Below are 13,157 nucleotides of genomic sequence, written 5' to 3'. Positions count from 1 at the left end.
ACTCATGATGAAGACCTTAGTGCCTATATGGGGACTATGTGTCTACAGTGTGTACATGGAGTGCTAAATTAATGAATGTAGAATGAATATTAGACTAACTTTAATAGTAAGTTTCTTCACTTTGGATTTCCTGTTGAGTATAATTCTGTTTGTAATCACAGTAGCCCTCGATGTACTAAATGGGTCAAAATGATTATCTAACTGGGTAGGAAAGAATCTTTTACATACACACACACACACACACACACACACACACACACACACACACCATGAAATGTGATAAGAGGCATTCTTGTTCTTAATGTAAAATTCCAGAGAGCTAATAATCAATGTGATATTTAACATTGACAAGTTACAGCCAAACAACTCTCAAAATTTAAGACTGATAAACACAGCCTTAAAACAGTAATTTTTATTTTAGAGAACAATGTTACATAGATTGGTGACTTTGGATGAGTCTTAGCTTTGTATGAGTTTATGCTGTTTAACTATCATGTACTTTGTAGTACTCAGTATTATTAATATATGAAACCGGAACATGGCCTTCCTATTTCAGAATTTCCTAAGAGTATCAGCAAATATATATATATATATATATATATATGTATATATATATATATATATATTTTTTTTTTATGGGAAAAAGTTTTATTTTGGCATACAGACTCAAGAGGAGGCTCCATGATGGCAGTGGGAAATGATGGCATGAGCAGAGGGTAGACATCACCTCCTGGACAACCTCAGATGGACAACAGCAACAGGAGATTGTGCTAAACACTGGCAAGAGGAAGCTGGCTATAACATACATAAGCCCACCCCCAACAATGCACTGCCTCCAGAAGGTGTTAATTCCCAAATTACCATCAGCTGGGAACCTAGCATTCAGAACACCTAAATTTATGAGGGACACCTGAATCAAACCACTACATTCTGCCCCTGGCCCCCGTAAAGTGATAGATAGCCATACATGATGTAAAATGCAATGCATTCATCCAACTTTAAAAGTCCCCATAGTTTTTTAACAATCTAATGATGTTAAATATCCCTGTAGTCCAAGGGTTTTTGACTGAGCCACAATATATATATATATACACACACAAACCATAATGGCACAAAATAAACATTCACACTACAGAGGATGACATTGGAAATAGCAAGGAAAAATTGAACAAATACAAGATTTAAAATAATCAGGGCAACCATCAAATTCTGTAGTTCCAAGTCCAACAACTCTAACCAGTGATGAATCTCCAAGTCTGATAATTCATTTTTGTTTGTTTGTTTGTTTGTTGGTTGGTTTCAAGTTCAATAATTCTAACCAGTGACAAGTCTCTGGAGTTCCAATTCCACCCCTCCAGCTAGGCTGCTCACAATCGTGGAAAACTCCATCCAGTGCCAGCAGCTCTGCTTGGCAGCCATCTCATAGTCCTGTCATCTCCATTGGGTCTCCACCACAATCCACAGTTCATCCTCATGGCTCCATCGGGTGTCCATGAAGGTAATCCAATCAGCCTGCTCCACACTGTCCATGGCCATTTCCAAAATACAAAACTGTGTTGCAAATTCAATAGCCCTCTCTTTCTTGCATTTGCTATACTCCATAATACCAGGTAGGCTGCCAATTTATTAACCCAGGGGGGAATAAAGCAGATTTTCAAGAATGGCACACTCCTTCAGCTTTCAAGTCCCTTCAAGACTCTGCATTCTTCTGTTATCCCAATGCGGATCAGCTGGCCCAATCTCAATGGTTGTAATGTCTCATACAATTACAGCTAACAGGCAGCAGTTTTGGCTCAAAGATTTCATTTTAATCCTGCACAAATTCTCAGGACACGGGCATAGAAACAAGCCTCTCACACAAACTGCTGCTAGCCCAGTCTAGGCAAAATTCTTTCTAACCTTCATAAGCCAAACCTTACAGTCCTTAGTTCTTACTGCATTCAGGTCTTTCAACTCTGACCAGAATAGTCCATCAAGCTGCACTTAAGCACTGCAAGGCGTCTCCTAGGCCAAGATCTCAAACCCATCCACATTTCTCCTGCAAAGCAGTTCCAAAAGGCCAAAAGCCACAAAGTCAGGTGTCCAGAGCAATGACTCCACTCTTAGTACTACCTTTACTGTTGTAGTCAGGATTGTATTGCTGGCAGAAAAAAACCTAACCAAGAGCAGCTTTTGGGGAAAAATAGGTTTGTTTTGGCCCATAGATTCAAGGAGAAGCTCCACAATGGCAGGAGGAAATGATGACATGAGCAGAGAGTGGACTTCACTTCCTGGCCAACTTCAGATGGACAACAGCAACAAGAGAGTATGCCAAACACTGGCAAAAGGAAGCTAGCTACAACATCCATAATATACTGTCTCTAGAGGGTTTCATTCCCAAATCACCTGGGTATCTATCTAGCATTCAGAATACCTAAGTTTATGGGGGACACCTGAATCAAGCCACCACATATGGGAAACTCCTATCTATGATATGAGAATTGCTACAAACAAAATATTTGGGACTGGAGAGATGGCTTAGTGATTAAGGTGTTTGCCTGCTGTTGCAGTCAGGTTTGCATTGCTGGTAGAAATCACCTGACCAAGAGCAGCTTGTCAGAAAAAGGTTTATTTTGGCTTACAGGCTTGAGGGGAAGCTCCATGATGTCAGGGGAAAATGAAAGCATGAGCACAGGGTGGACATCACCCCCTGGCCAACATAAGGTGGACATTAGAAACAGAAGAGTGTGCCAAACACTGGCATTAGGAAACTAGCTATAACGCCCATCCCCAACAATGCACTCCCTCCAGGAGGTGTTAATTCCCAAATCTCCATCAGCTAGGAACCTAGCATTCAGAATACCTAATTATATGGGGGATACTTGAATCAAACCACCACACCTGCAAAGCTAAAGGACCTTGGTTTGATTCCTCAGGACTCATGTAAGCCAGATGTGGTTCATGTGTCTGGAGTTCATTTACAGTGGCTGGAAGCCCTGGTGTGCCCATTTTTTCTCTCTCTCTCATTCTGCCTCTTTCCCTCTCTCAAATAAATAAATAAAAATAAAATATTAAAAAATATTTTTCTCTGGTATTTCCAAGTTAAGCCAAACTGTTTATTTTATCACAACTTTGTAAAAAATGAAATATAGCTTCTGATCAAGAATTCAGAATACAAGCCAGGCGTGGTGGTGCACGCCTTTAATCCCAGGACTAAGGAGGCAGAGGTAGGAGGATTGCCGTGAGTTTGAGGCCACCCTGAGACTCCATAATGAATTCCAGGTCAGCTTGGGCTAGAGTGAGACCCTACCCCAAAAAACAAACAAACAAAAAAAGAATCCAGAATACTGAGCTGGGTGTGTTGGCTTATACCTTTAATCCCAGCACTCGGGAGGCAGAGGTAGGAGGATTACCATGAGTTTGAGACCCCCCTGAGACTTCAGAATGAATTCCAGGTCAGCCTGGGCTACATTGAGACACACCTTGGGGAAAAAAAAAACAACTCCAGAATGCATGAAACAAGACACTCTTCACTCAGCACAGCTCATGTGTCCTCAGGTCAGGTGACTCAGCGCTAGTGTAGATAGACACTATGGGTGCAGAACAGCTCGCGTGCTCTCAGGTCGGGTGACATGGAGCTAGTATAGACCGACACTCTCAGTGCAGCACAGCTCTTGTCTTCTCAGGTCAAATGACGTGGAGTTTTCTTTTTAGCAAAAGTATATTTTTAAAGCTAGAGCAAAAGATCCTAACTTTTAATATGGAATGAGTTCTTCCAAATTCCATATAAGAAAATTAAAAGTATTTTTTACAAAATTCCAAGAAATAAAAATGCAAGGACAATATAATTTTAAAAATAATTTGGAGGGCTGGAGAGATGGCTTAGCAGTTAAGTGCTTGCCTGTGAAGCCTAAGGACCCCGGTTCGAGGCTCGGTTCCCCAGGTCCCACGTTAGCCAGATGCACAAGGTGGCGCACGCGTCTGGAGTTCGTTTGCAGTGGCTGGAGGCCCTGGCGTGCCTGTTCTCAATCTCTCTCTCTCTCTCTCTGTCTCTTTCTCTTTCTCTGTCACTCTCAAATAAATAAATAAAAAATGAACACAAAAAATTAGAAAAAAATCTGGGAAGGCAGTTGCACTAAGTGCACAACTCCCACATCTCACCAACAACAATGGAAGAACTTCAAAACATTTACTCTAGAATGAATTAGATATTTCTATTAGTGCATCTTATTGAAGACAGAGTATGCCCAACATGCCTAGAAGTTTGTCTCAATTAGATTGGAAACAGTTAGGCTTCAAGGAGTGGTGTTTTAGTCAAGGAAGGAGGTTCCCTAAGAGTACCATGGAGCCATAGAACCTCTACCCCCTTTCCATACTGAGGCCAACACATCACAGCACAGCTCAATCCTCACATGTTTGTAGTGATGATGGCATAAACAAACAACTGCTTTATCGATCACACACAATTATGTACATGTAAAAACCTTGGTCATAAACAGCAATACTACTGGCTTACATATTTTTTGATGTTTTTATTGCTATTTTCCAAGCTTATTGTAAAATAGTATGCCATGTTATGATGGCAGCAGTCTCATACATGATGTGCTTATTGTGTTTCTTGCTGGCATCAGGGGACACATCAGTGGACTGATCTAAACTGGTCTGTATGGGCACATACCATGATGTATGAGTAACTCCACATTTATCAAAACCTATCCTACTGTTGAGCAAACCATGATTGTTCATTCCCAGATGTACCTGCTTACAAGGACAGCAATAGCATCAGGGTAAGATAGGGAAACAGAATGGTGTAACAGGAAGATGATAACAGAATCATTGTTTTAAAAAACACTTTATTTATTTGCAAGCGGGGGGTGGGGAAAGACAGAGAGAGAGTGACAGGGAGGGAGGAAGAGGGGTGGACATGGATGTGCCAGGGCCTCCAGCTGCTGTAAACAAACTACAGATGCATGTACTACTTTGTTCATTTAGCTTTATGTGGGTACAGGGGAATCAAAACAGGTCATTAGACTTTACAGGCAAGCACCTTTACAGCTAAGCCATCTCTCCAGCTCAGTGGCAGAATTATTTTTATGTATAATGTAGGAACTATGGAAGGCTACTTTTGTCACTGTTCTGTGAGCAACTAAACAACACAGTCAGGAAAAGAACAAGTACCTGAATGAGGAATTGAATGGAAAGTGTCTCCAGAGACCACAAAAAGACTTTCTTTCTTTTCTTTCTCAAAACGAGTGGTCATTTCTTCCTGAGATGCCTCTTCATCTTCTCTTTCTTCTTGAAGCCTTTTCATTCTGTCCATTAAGGCTTCTAGCTCACTTAGAGAATCCACAATCTGAAACCACATAAGATGATATTGGATGCCATTAATATTAAACATTGCCCTAGTAAATGACTCCATCTCTTAGTTGCATCATGATATGCAGTGGCACAGGTGCAGTACTAGATGCAGTGGAGATGTCTGCTACAGAAAATGTCATTGTAATTGGGAGGAATATATATATATATATATATATTGGTTTTTCGAGGTAGGGTCTCACTCTGGCTCAGGCTGACCTGGAATTCACTATGTAGTCTCAGGGTGGCCTCGAACTCTCGGCGATCCTCCTAGCTCTGTCTCCCAAGTGCTGGGATTAAAGGCGTGCACCACCACGCCTGGCTCTGGGAGGAATATTTTTTAAATCAGCAGATATAGAAGTAGAAAGTAGATAAGCCATTGCCATGGGCCAGTTTTGGGGGAAGAGGAGAACTGGGACAGGAACAGGATATGACCACTAATAGGTATAGTTTCTTTTTGTCATATGATGATAATGTTCAGAAATGTATTGTTGCCCAACTTAAGTGTTCATACTGTACACTTCAAACAAGAAAATTTGGTGATATGTGAACTACATTTCATTAAAACTTTTTTAAAAATTCCTATATGATATTTTTATTAACTTCATGGCAATCACATGACAGATTTATTTTTAGATATATGACTCTGCTTCAGTCCTAAGTGTAAAAAGCTTATAAGTAGGTATATATTTAAATTTAGAACTCTAATATTTAGTATATAGTAAATTATATATAGTTTATTGACAAATGAAGCCTGTTCAAAATTTCTACTTTCTGCTCTTTTTATGAAGGTATGTATATGTACGTATGCGCACACAGGTGTGTGCATATGCCAGCATTTCTTGGCACTGTAAACAAATACCCACCAGGTTTTACATGAGTAGCTGGGGAATTGAATGTGGGCCTGCAGGCTTTGTAAGCCTTTAGCCACTGAGCCATCTCCCCAGCCCCCTATCTACTTTCTACTTCTGCTTTTAAAAGACATTTTCCATTACTTGTCCAGCATCTTATACACAGATACAGTTTTGAGTTTTGCTATAAGAAGGTCCTAACACAGAAAGCCTACCATCCCCAGAATGCACCAATAGTTTTTACCACTTGTAATAATCTTTTTGGTCGAAAAGCCTCTTGAAGACAAGTCAGAAATTCATATGCTGGTTACAATTTTGGAATGATCAAACTTATAAAAGAATCTTTTAAGTATGTGATATGCCATCTAGTCACAATGATGCTCTATAGGTAGTCTTAACAGTAAGAACTTTATGACAAAATTGGTAAAGAGAAACAGGTAAGAAAGCTGACCCCAAAGCTGCTGGCTGTTAGGGAAGCATTTTCTATGTTGTTGTCATTAGCAAGGTCACAGACGCAGAAGTTGTTGACCGAGATCAGCCGGAGTCCATTGGAGATGTCTGGATCTCGCTCGGGATTGATGCCGCTACCAAAAACAAAGCTCGCCAACGCGTGGTAGTGCGCGAGGAGGACCACAGCGTGCACCAGCTCAGGCAGAGACCAATTATTCTCTCCAGTTTTGACAAGCGTCTGAAATAAAAGCAAACCACACTAAATGCTACAAAACCACAGAATGTTACAGATAAACTGTACTTCATTTTTAAAAATTTCTTACTTGTGCATGTTTTGTGTTTCTTGCTGCTGTAAAGTGAATGCCCTTGTGTGGGTAACTGGGGAATTGAACTTGAGCTGGAAGGCATGCAAGCAGGTGCCTTTAACCTCTGAGCCATTTCTTTCATTCTTCTAGAGCAGTTTTAAAAAATTTATTTATTTGCGAGAGAAGGGGAGAAGGAGAGTAAGAGGCAGATAGAATGGGTACACCAGTGCCTCCAGCTATGCCAATGAACTTCAGATTCATGTGCAACCTTGTACACCTGGCTTATGCAGGTTCTGGGGAATCAAACCTGGGTCCTTAGATTTCACAGGCAAGTGTCTTAACCCCCAGGCCATGTCTCCAGCCCCCTGTAGAGCAATTTTAAAAATCATGGGCAAGATAAAAAGCTTCATATACCTATCCACAGTAATGAAAATTAAAACTTTTGAAATGTTTCACAGGATGAAGATATGCCTTTGGTTAAACAAGTTACTTACATGAAGACTATCAAACCTCACAGTTTAATTAATTATGTTGCAACTTCTTCTTAATCTATTACACATGATTCTTCTGTTTTCAAAGTACTTTTAAACATCATCTTAATGAGATCAAGAAACAAAGAAACATTAAAACTAGAAAGGCCTTGGGCTGGAGGGATGGCTTAGCGGTTAAGGCATTTGCCTGCAAAGACAAAAGATCTAGGTTTGATTCCCCAGGACCCATGTTAGCCAGATGCACAAGGGGTACATGCGTCTGGAGTTTGTCTGCAGTGGCCTGGCATGGCCATTCTCTCTCTTTCTCTGTCAAATAAATAAATAAATAAAAATATTAACAAAAAACTAGAAGGGCCTTGAAAATGTTAAGGTGTTTCAGAAACTATGTCTCAGAAAAGCACATAAAAATCTAATATTACAAGTTAACTTTCAGTTACCCCTTAGACATCTTCAGTAAAGACCCACATATACCACAGGAATTACAGTATACCACCTCACATTTGAATAACTTAAGAAGTCTCAAAACATGTTTCCATATGCTGTCTTACTCTTATAGCTGCATGGAATCACCATTAAACATAGTAATTTCCAGGGGCTGAAGAGAGGGCTTAGTAGTTAAGATGCTTGCTTACAAAGGTTAGGGACCCAGGTTCAATTCCCCAGTACTCATGTAAAGACAGATAGACAACATGACACATGCATCTGGGGTTTGTTTGCACTAACTGGAGGCCCTGCCATGCCCTTTCTCTTTCTACCTTATCTGCCTCTTTTCTCTCTCTGTCAAATAAGGAAATAAGATATTTTTTAAAGAGATAAAAAAATAATAATTTCCCACTCCATTTTCTGTAAGGGTGAATTCTACTATAAATCTACCAGAAACCTTGCTCATTCATTCACATGGTTCTGTTGTGCTATTTCCTTCTCCTACTCTTCTTTTATAACCACTATTATATACTTATAGACATATCCATCTATTTTCTACTCTTTGAATCTATTTTGGCATGCTCATTTTTCATGAGGTAACACTGTCATATTAATTTTTGAGTATAGAGGTCTATCATGTACATCAGTGCATGTACTTAGCTACTTCTCCATTCTTGTACAGCTATCCAAGTACTCCTGCAGTCTTCCCTAATTTGCTACAAATAAAAAGCATCTCTATGCTACAGCTTCTTTCAGACCTCCAGACAGGTCTTTCTCTCTCTCCTTCCTGGCCAGCCCTTACCATCACTACTTGCCTTAATGCCGTTCTATATACAACCTTTGTGCAGTGTCTTAAGAGTTGGATGGATGTTTTTGTTCCTTCAACTTGACCTTCGCTTATCTGTTAACTATTTGATTTCTTCTTCTTCTTCTTCTTCTTCTTTTTTTTTTTTTTTGGTTTTTCGAAGTAGGGTCTCTGGTCCAGGCTGACCTGGAATTAACTATGAAGTCTCAGGGTAGCCTCAAACTCCTGGCAATCCTTCTACCTCTGCCTCCCGAGTGCTGGGATTAAAGGCGTGTGCCACCACGCCTGGCTGATACTTTCTTTTTTCTTTCCCTTCATTCTTTTCTTCCTCCCTCTCTCCATTCCCTTGCCTTCCCTCCCTTAATTCCTTTTCTCATTACCACTCTTTTTTTTTTTTCAAGGTAGTGGTTCATTCTAGACCAGGTTGACCTGGAACTTACTGTGTAATTCCTGGATGGCCTTGAATTTACAATGATCTTCCTACCTCTGCCTCTTGAATGCTGAGATTAAAGGTGTGTGCCATCCATCAGGCCCCTACTCCTTTTTTGAATTTTGAGATAAGGTTCTCTTGTAGTTCAGGCTGACCTCAAACTTATAATTAGCTGTAGATGACCCTGTATTCCTGGTCCTCCTGCCTCCACCTTTTAGTTGCTGGGATTACAGGTATGTGCCACCGTGTGTGGCTTCCTGATTTTATTTCTAATTCACTCTTTATTCTAAGCTAGAGGCCTTATTTCCTTCATAACTAAAAACACTTTGTGGATGTCATAATCTTCTGTTCTCAGTCCTATGCATGTTTATGTCAGGCAAGAGGAAACCTAAAGTCGCTCTCCTACCTGGCTCCATCCTCACCTCCTGCCATTCTCCAAGTTTTGCAGAATAATTACCATAGTCTTATTCTTCCTCTCATCTCCCTGTGGTGAAAATAGAACCACCTCTCAGGCTGCAGCTGGTCTGCTTCTAGTCTTTACCAGGAGTAATGTACTTTATGCATAATTAAGTATGTTCATAATGCATCTTGGCACAAATCTCTTTAAAAATTTTTTTTGTGTTCATTTATTTATTTGAGACAAAGAAAGAGGCAGAGAGAGAGAAAGAGAGAGAGAGGGAGAGAGAGAGAGAGAATGGGTGCAACAGGGTTTCCAGCCATTGCAAATGAACTCCAGACGCGTGTGGGCCTCTTGTGCACCTGGCTAATGTGGGTCCTGGAGAATAGAGCCTCGAGCCGGGGTCCTTAAGCTTCACAGGCAAGCGCTTAACTGCTAAGCCATCTCTCCAGCCCACACATCTCTTTTATTCACAAATTCCTAAATGAGTCTCACCTCTTTGTAAGAGTGAACATTAACTTTTGCCCATGTGTACTTGCAATACTAACAATTCCACCCAATCTCTAATATTATGTACCACATATATCCACAAATTAAGAGATATAATTAAGGTATCTTTTATGTAGAATACATACATGTACTGTAATATTAATAGTATAAAATACACAGATACAGAAAGGTCAAAGATGATAATGCATACATACATTTTCTAATATTTTGATGGACTATCTTGTGTTTTCCTTGAGGTACCATAACATAACATGGGAGAACATAGCTTTCTGAAGATAAAAATAAAAATCTGCAATATAGCATTCACTGGCTCATACAATATGATCCCAATTATCAACTATTTTCTATCTTCTACCTTATATAAGTATCCCTGTATTTTAGCATCATGAAGTTGTTAGCCCTTCTTTCAATATCACAAAACTATACACTCTATGAAATACTGTTCGCTATTTGAAAACTTCCACTTAATTCTTTAAGATCTGGCTCAAACATTAGCTCTAAACAAATCCACCTTGGATACCATTCTGTTTATCCACACATTCATATCCTTATTGTCTTGCATTTATTGTTATTATCATTTTGGCTGTCTTCCCTTATAGTCCAAATCCATTTTAGGGCAATACCCTTATCTTTTAGCTCATTGAAGAATTTACAACTAAAAATAATTATGAACTCATTCACTGAACATACTATTAAGTCAGAACACAAACCCAGAACAGTATTGTGCTATACACAGTCTCAGAAAGTTCATCAAAATTTAACATTATATACATACAGCTGATAAAAGATGTATCTGGTCAAATAATCTCAAATGAAAATGTGGTCTAATAGGAGCATAAAAACCCCTCAATATTTCTCTTGCATTACAAATGTTTTTGAATAATTAATGTTCCTACTGATACCAAATTTGATGATAACTCCTAATTATTCAATAGTTTCCATGTGCCAAATATAGTGCTAAACATGTTGTAGAATGAATGACCTCACCCTGTGGGCCTTTCAGGAAAGCACTCTTTGAAACCCATATGCTCTCAGTTACTCCAAAATGTTCTTCTAACCTCTAGTTTCTACGTTTGAGTGGCAAGTCACATTTTATTTGCAAAGCCACTGATGTGCGAATCAAAATCATGAAATATTAAAATTAACAGAGAGCTGAGAACTCTTAGATATGACTCAAGCATGGGACCTAGACGTATGCATGTGATTTACATAAGGCACGTACTTAGAATTAATGGCAGCTATTAGAACCCAGGCATCCTTGATGCTAGCAAACTCTTCTGTCTTATCTACTGCTTGAAAATAGAAACTAACTTTTCTCAGAGCCATGCACCAAAATATGAGCTCAAGCTAATTAGTGATGATGTATGGAGGTTAAGTATTCATTTGTTAACTTTATAATTTATCTTTTCTACACATTTCAAGTTCCTAATATGCGAGTATTTAAAAGTAACTCTTTTAAAAAGGATCTTTAACTAAAACTTTAATTCAGAATTCTTAGTAAACTTCCTTTTTCTTACAAATAAACATTTGGTACCTGAATATGTTCTTTCGTGATCAGCCAGGGTCGGTGTGCTAGCAGCTTATTAATTTCATTAAGATTTCTCAGTCTTTGTGGTACATATTCCAAGCCATTCAACCATTCAGCTATACCTCCAGTCTTTAAGAATTCATCAACGTGCATGTTTATTAAGTAAGAACACTGATGTCTAGCTGCAGCCTAAAGCACAAAGAAAAGAATTTATTATAAACAATTTTGATCAAAGCTTATTCCACCATCTACAGTAAATAAGTTAGATAAATTTAATAATTTTTTATAACTGGTAACATTTTTCCATAATCCATCATACTGCTGCATTGATTCTTTGGGGGGGTATTATTATTTTTTTGAGGTAGGGTCTCCCTCCAGCTCTGGTCTGATGCTGTAAATGAACTCCAGACACATGTCATGTGCCACATTGTATATCTGGCTTTACATGGATACTGGGGCATCAAACTCAGGTTGTTAAACCTTTATAGGCAAGCACCTTAGCTACTGAGCCATCTCTACAGCCCCTGCATAGATTCTTGTATCAATACATGTAGGTTACATGTACTTATAAAAGCAAATAAATGTCACATGAAGTCAATACTTCTTCTTTATGAATCTGGGACAGATTAACCCAGAGCTTACTTTTTTTTTTTTTTTTTTAGCTATGTTAAAGAAATACTTCATCAAATGAATATTGTGTTTATTTAAAATTTATTTAATGTCTCACTTGTATTATCACAACTGAATTTATGCCAGTGTACATACTTCTCTTGTCCCCCCTTTAAGATAAATGTGGTACTAGACATATCACTTAGATGACCCTGAAGCTCACTGATCCTTTCCTTCCTGTGCAGTCCCAGTCAGTTGTGGGGCTCACAGCTTAGTACGCTCATACAAGCAGACTTTGGTCCTCACTTCCTCATGGCTGCTTCTCAGGAAAACAGTATTGTCTTCCTCTTTCTACTCGTGTATCTTGGTTTTCTTGTTAGTTTGTGAGCATTCTGAGTGGGCATATTGTCATCAAACCTTACCATCTGTCCAAACCCATACAATCTATAACATCAAGAGTGAGCTAACATGTTCTATGGATTTCAAGTTATGTATGTCAATCTAGTTCCATCAGCTGTAACAAGCACACCACATTTGGCAACGGAGTCCATGCACTGTATAGGGAGAAGGAAAGCATGACAAATTTCTATGCCTTCATTTCAATTTGCTAGAACCTAAAACTCCTCTTAGAAAATAAAATCTACTTTAAAAAACTTTAAGATTACAGCCTTTATCAAGTTTATCACTTAAGAAAGCAAAGAATGCTACTTTTTGTTGCTTCAAATTAAATTAGAATGCATTGAAGATGAACTAAAATTTAAAAACATATATGTTAAGTCATAACAAGCTCTGGTAGGTCAGCCAGCTACTCTCTTTACCTCTGAAATGCACAGATCAGCACCACATTATCATTCCCCTTCTCCATTATCCATCCAAAAGGAGCACTGCATCTGTCTACCTCTCTTATCCCTGCTGACTACCTTACCTGCAGTCTACCTTCCTAACCCCACCACTTTCTGACATTACCAGTCAGCTATCCAGCAGCAAGAACTATAATTAGAAATGCTATAGTTCATCTAAGAAT

General features: G+C 39.0%; 1 protein-coding gene across 1 annotated transcript in view; it reads right to left on the bottom strand.

Annotated features, from left to right (window-relative positions):
* The window catches only part of Sesn3 (sestrin 3), a 73,303-nt gene that overhangs the window by 15,884 nt on the left and 44,262 nt on the right, over nucleotides 1-13,157 (bottom strand). Inside the window, exons 4-6 of the mRNA XM_004661923.2 lie at nucleotides 11,531-11,713; nucleotides 6,637-6,873; nucleotides 5,158-5,332 (exon numbers count right to left, since the gene is read on the bottom strand). Of these exons, the coding sequence (XP_004661980.1) occupies nucleotides 5,158-5,332; nucleotides 6,637-6,873; nucleotides 11,531-11,713 (595 nt within the window). The remainder of the gene's footprint in view (nucleotides 1-5,157; nucleotides 5,333-6,636; nucleotides 6,874-11,530; nucleotides 11,714-13,157) is intronic.

The sequence above is a fragment of the Jaculus jaculus genome, chromosome 3 (assembly GCF_020740685.1).
Source record: "Jaculus jaculus isolate mJacJac1 chromosome 3, mJacJac1.mat.Y.cur, whole genome shotgun sequence".
NCBI classification, from domain to species: domain Eukaryota; kingdom Metazoa; phylum Chordata; class Mammalia; order Rodentia; family Dipodidae; genus Jaculus; species Jaculus jaculus.
This window is presented reverse-complemented; position numbering and strand designations above follow the sequence as displayed.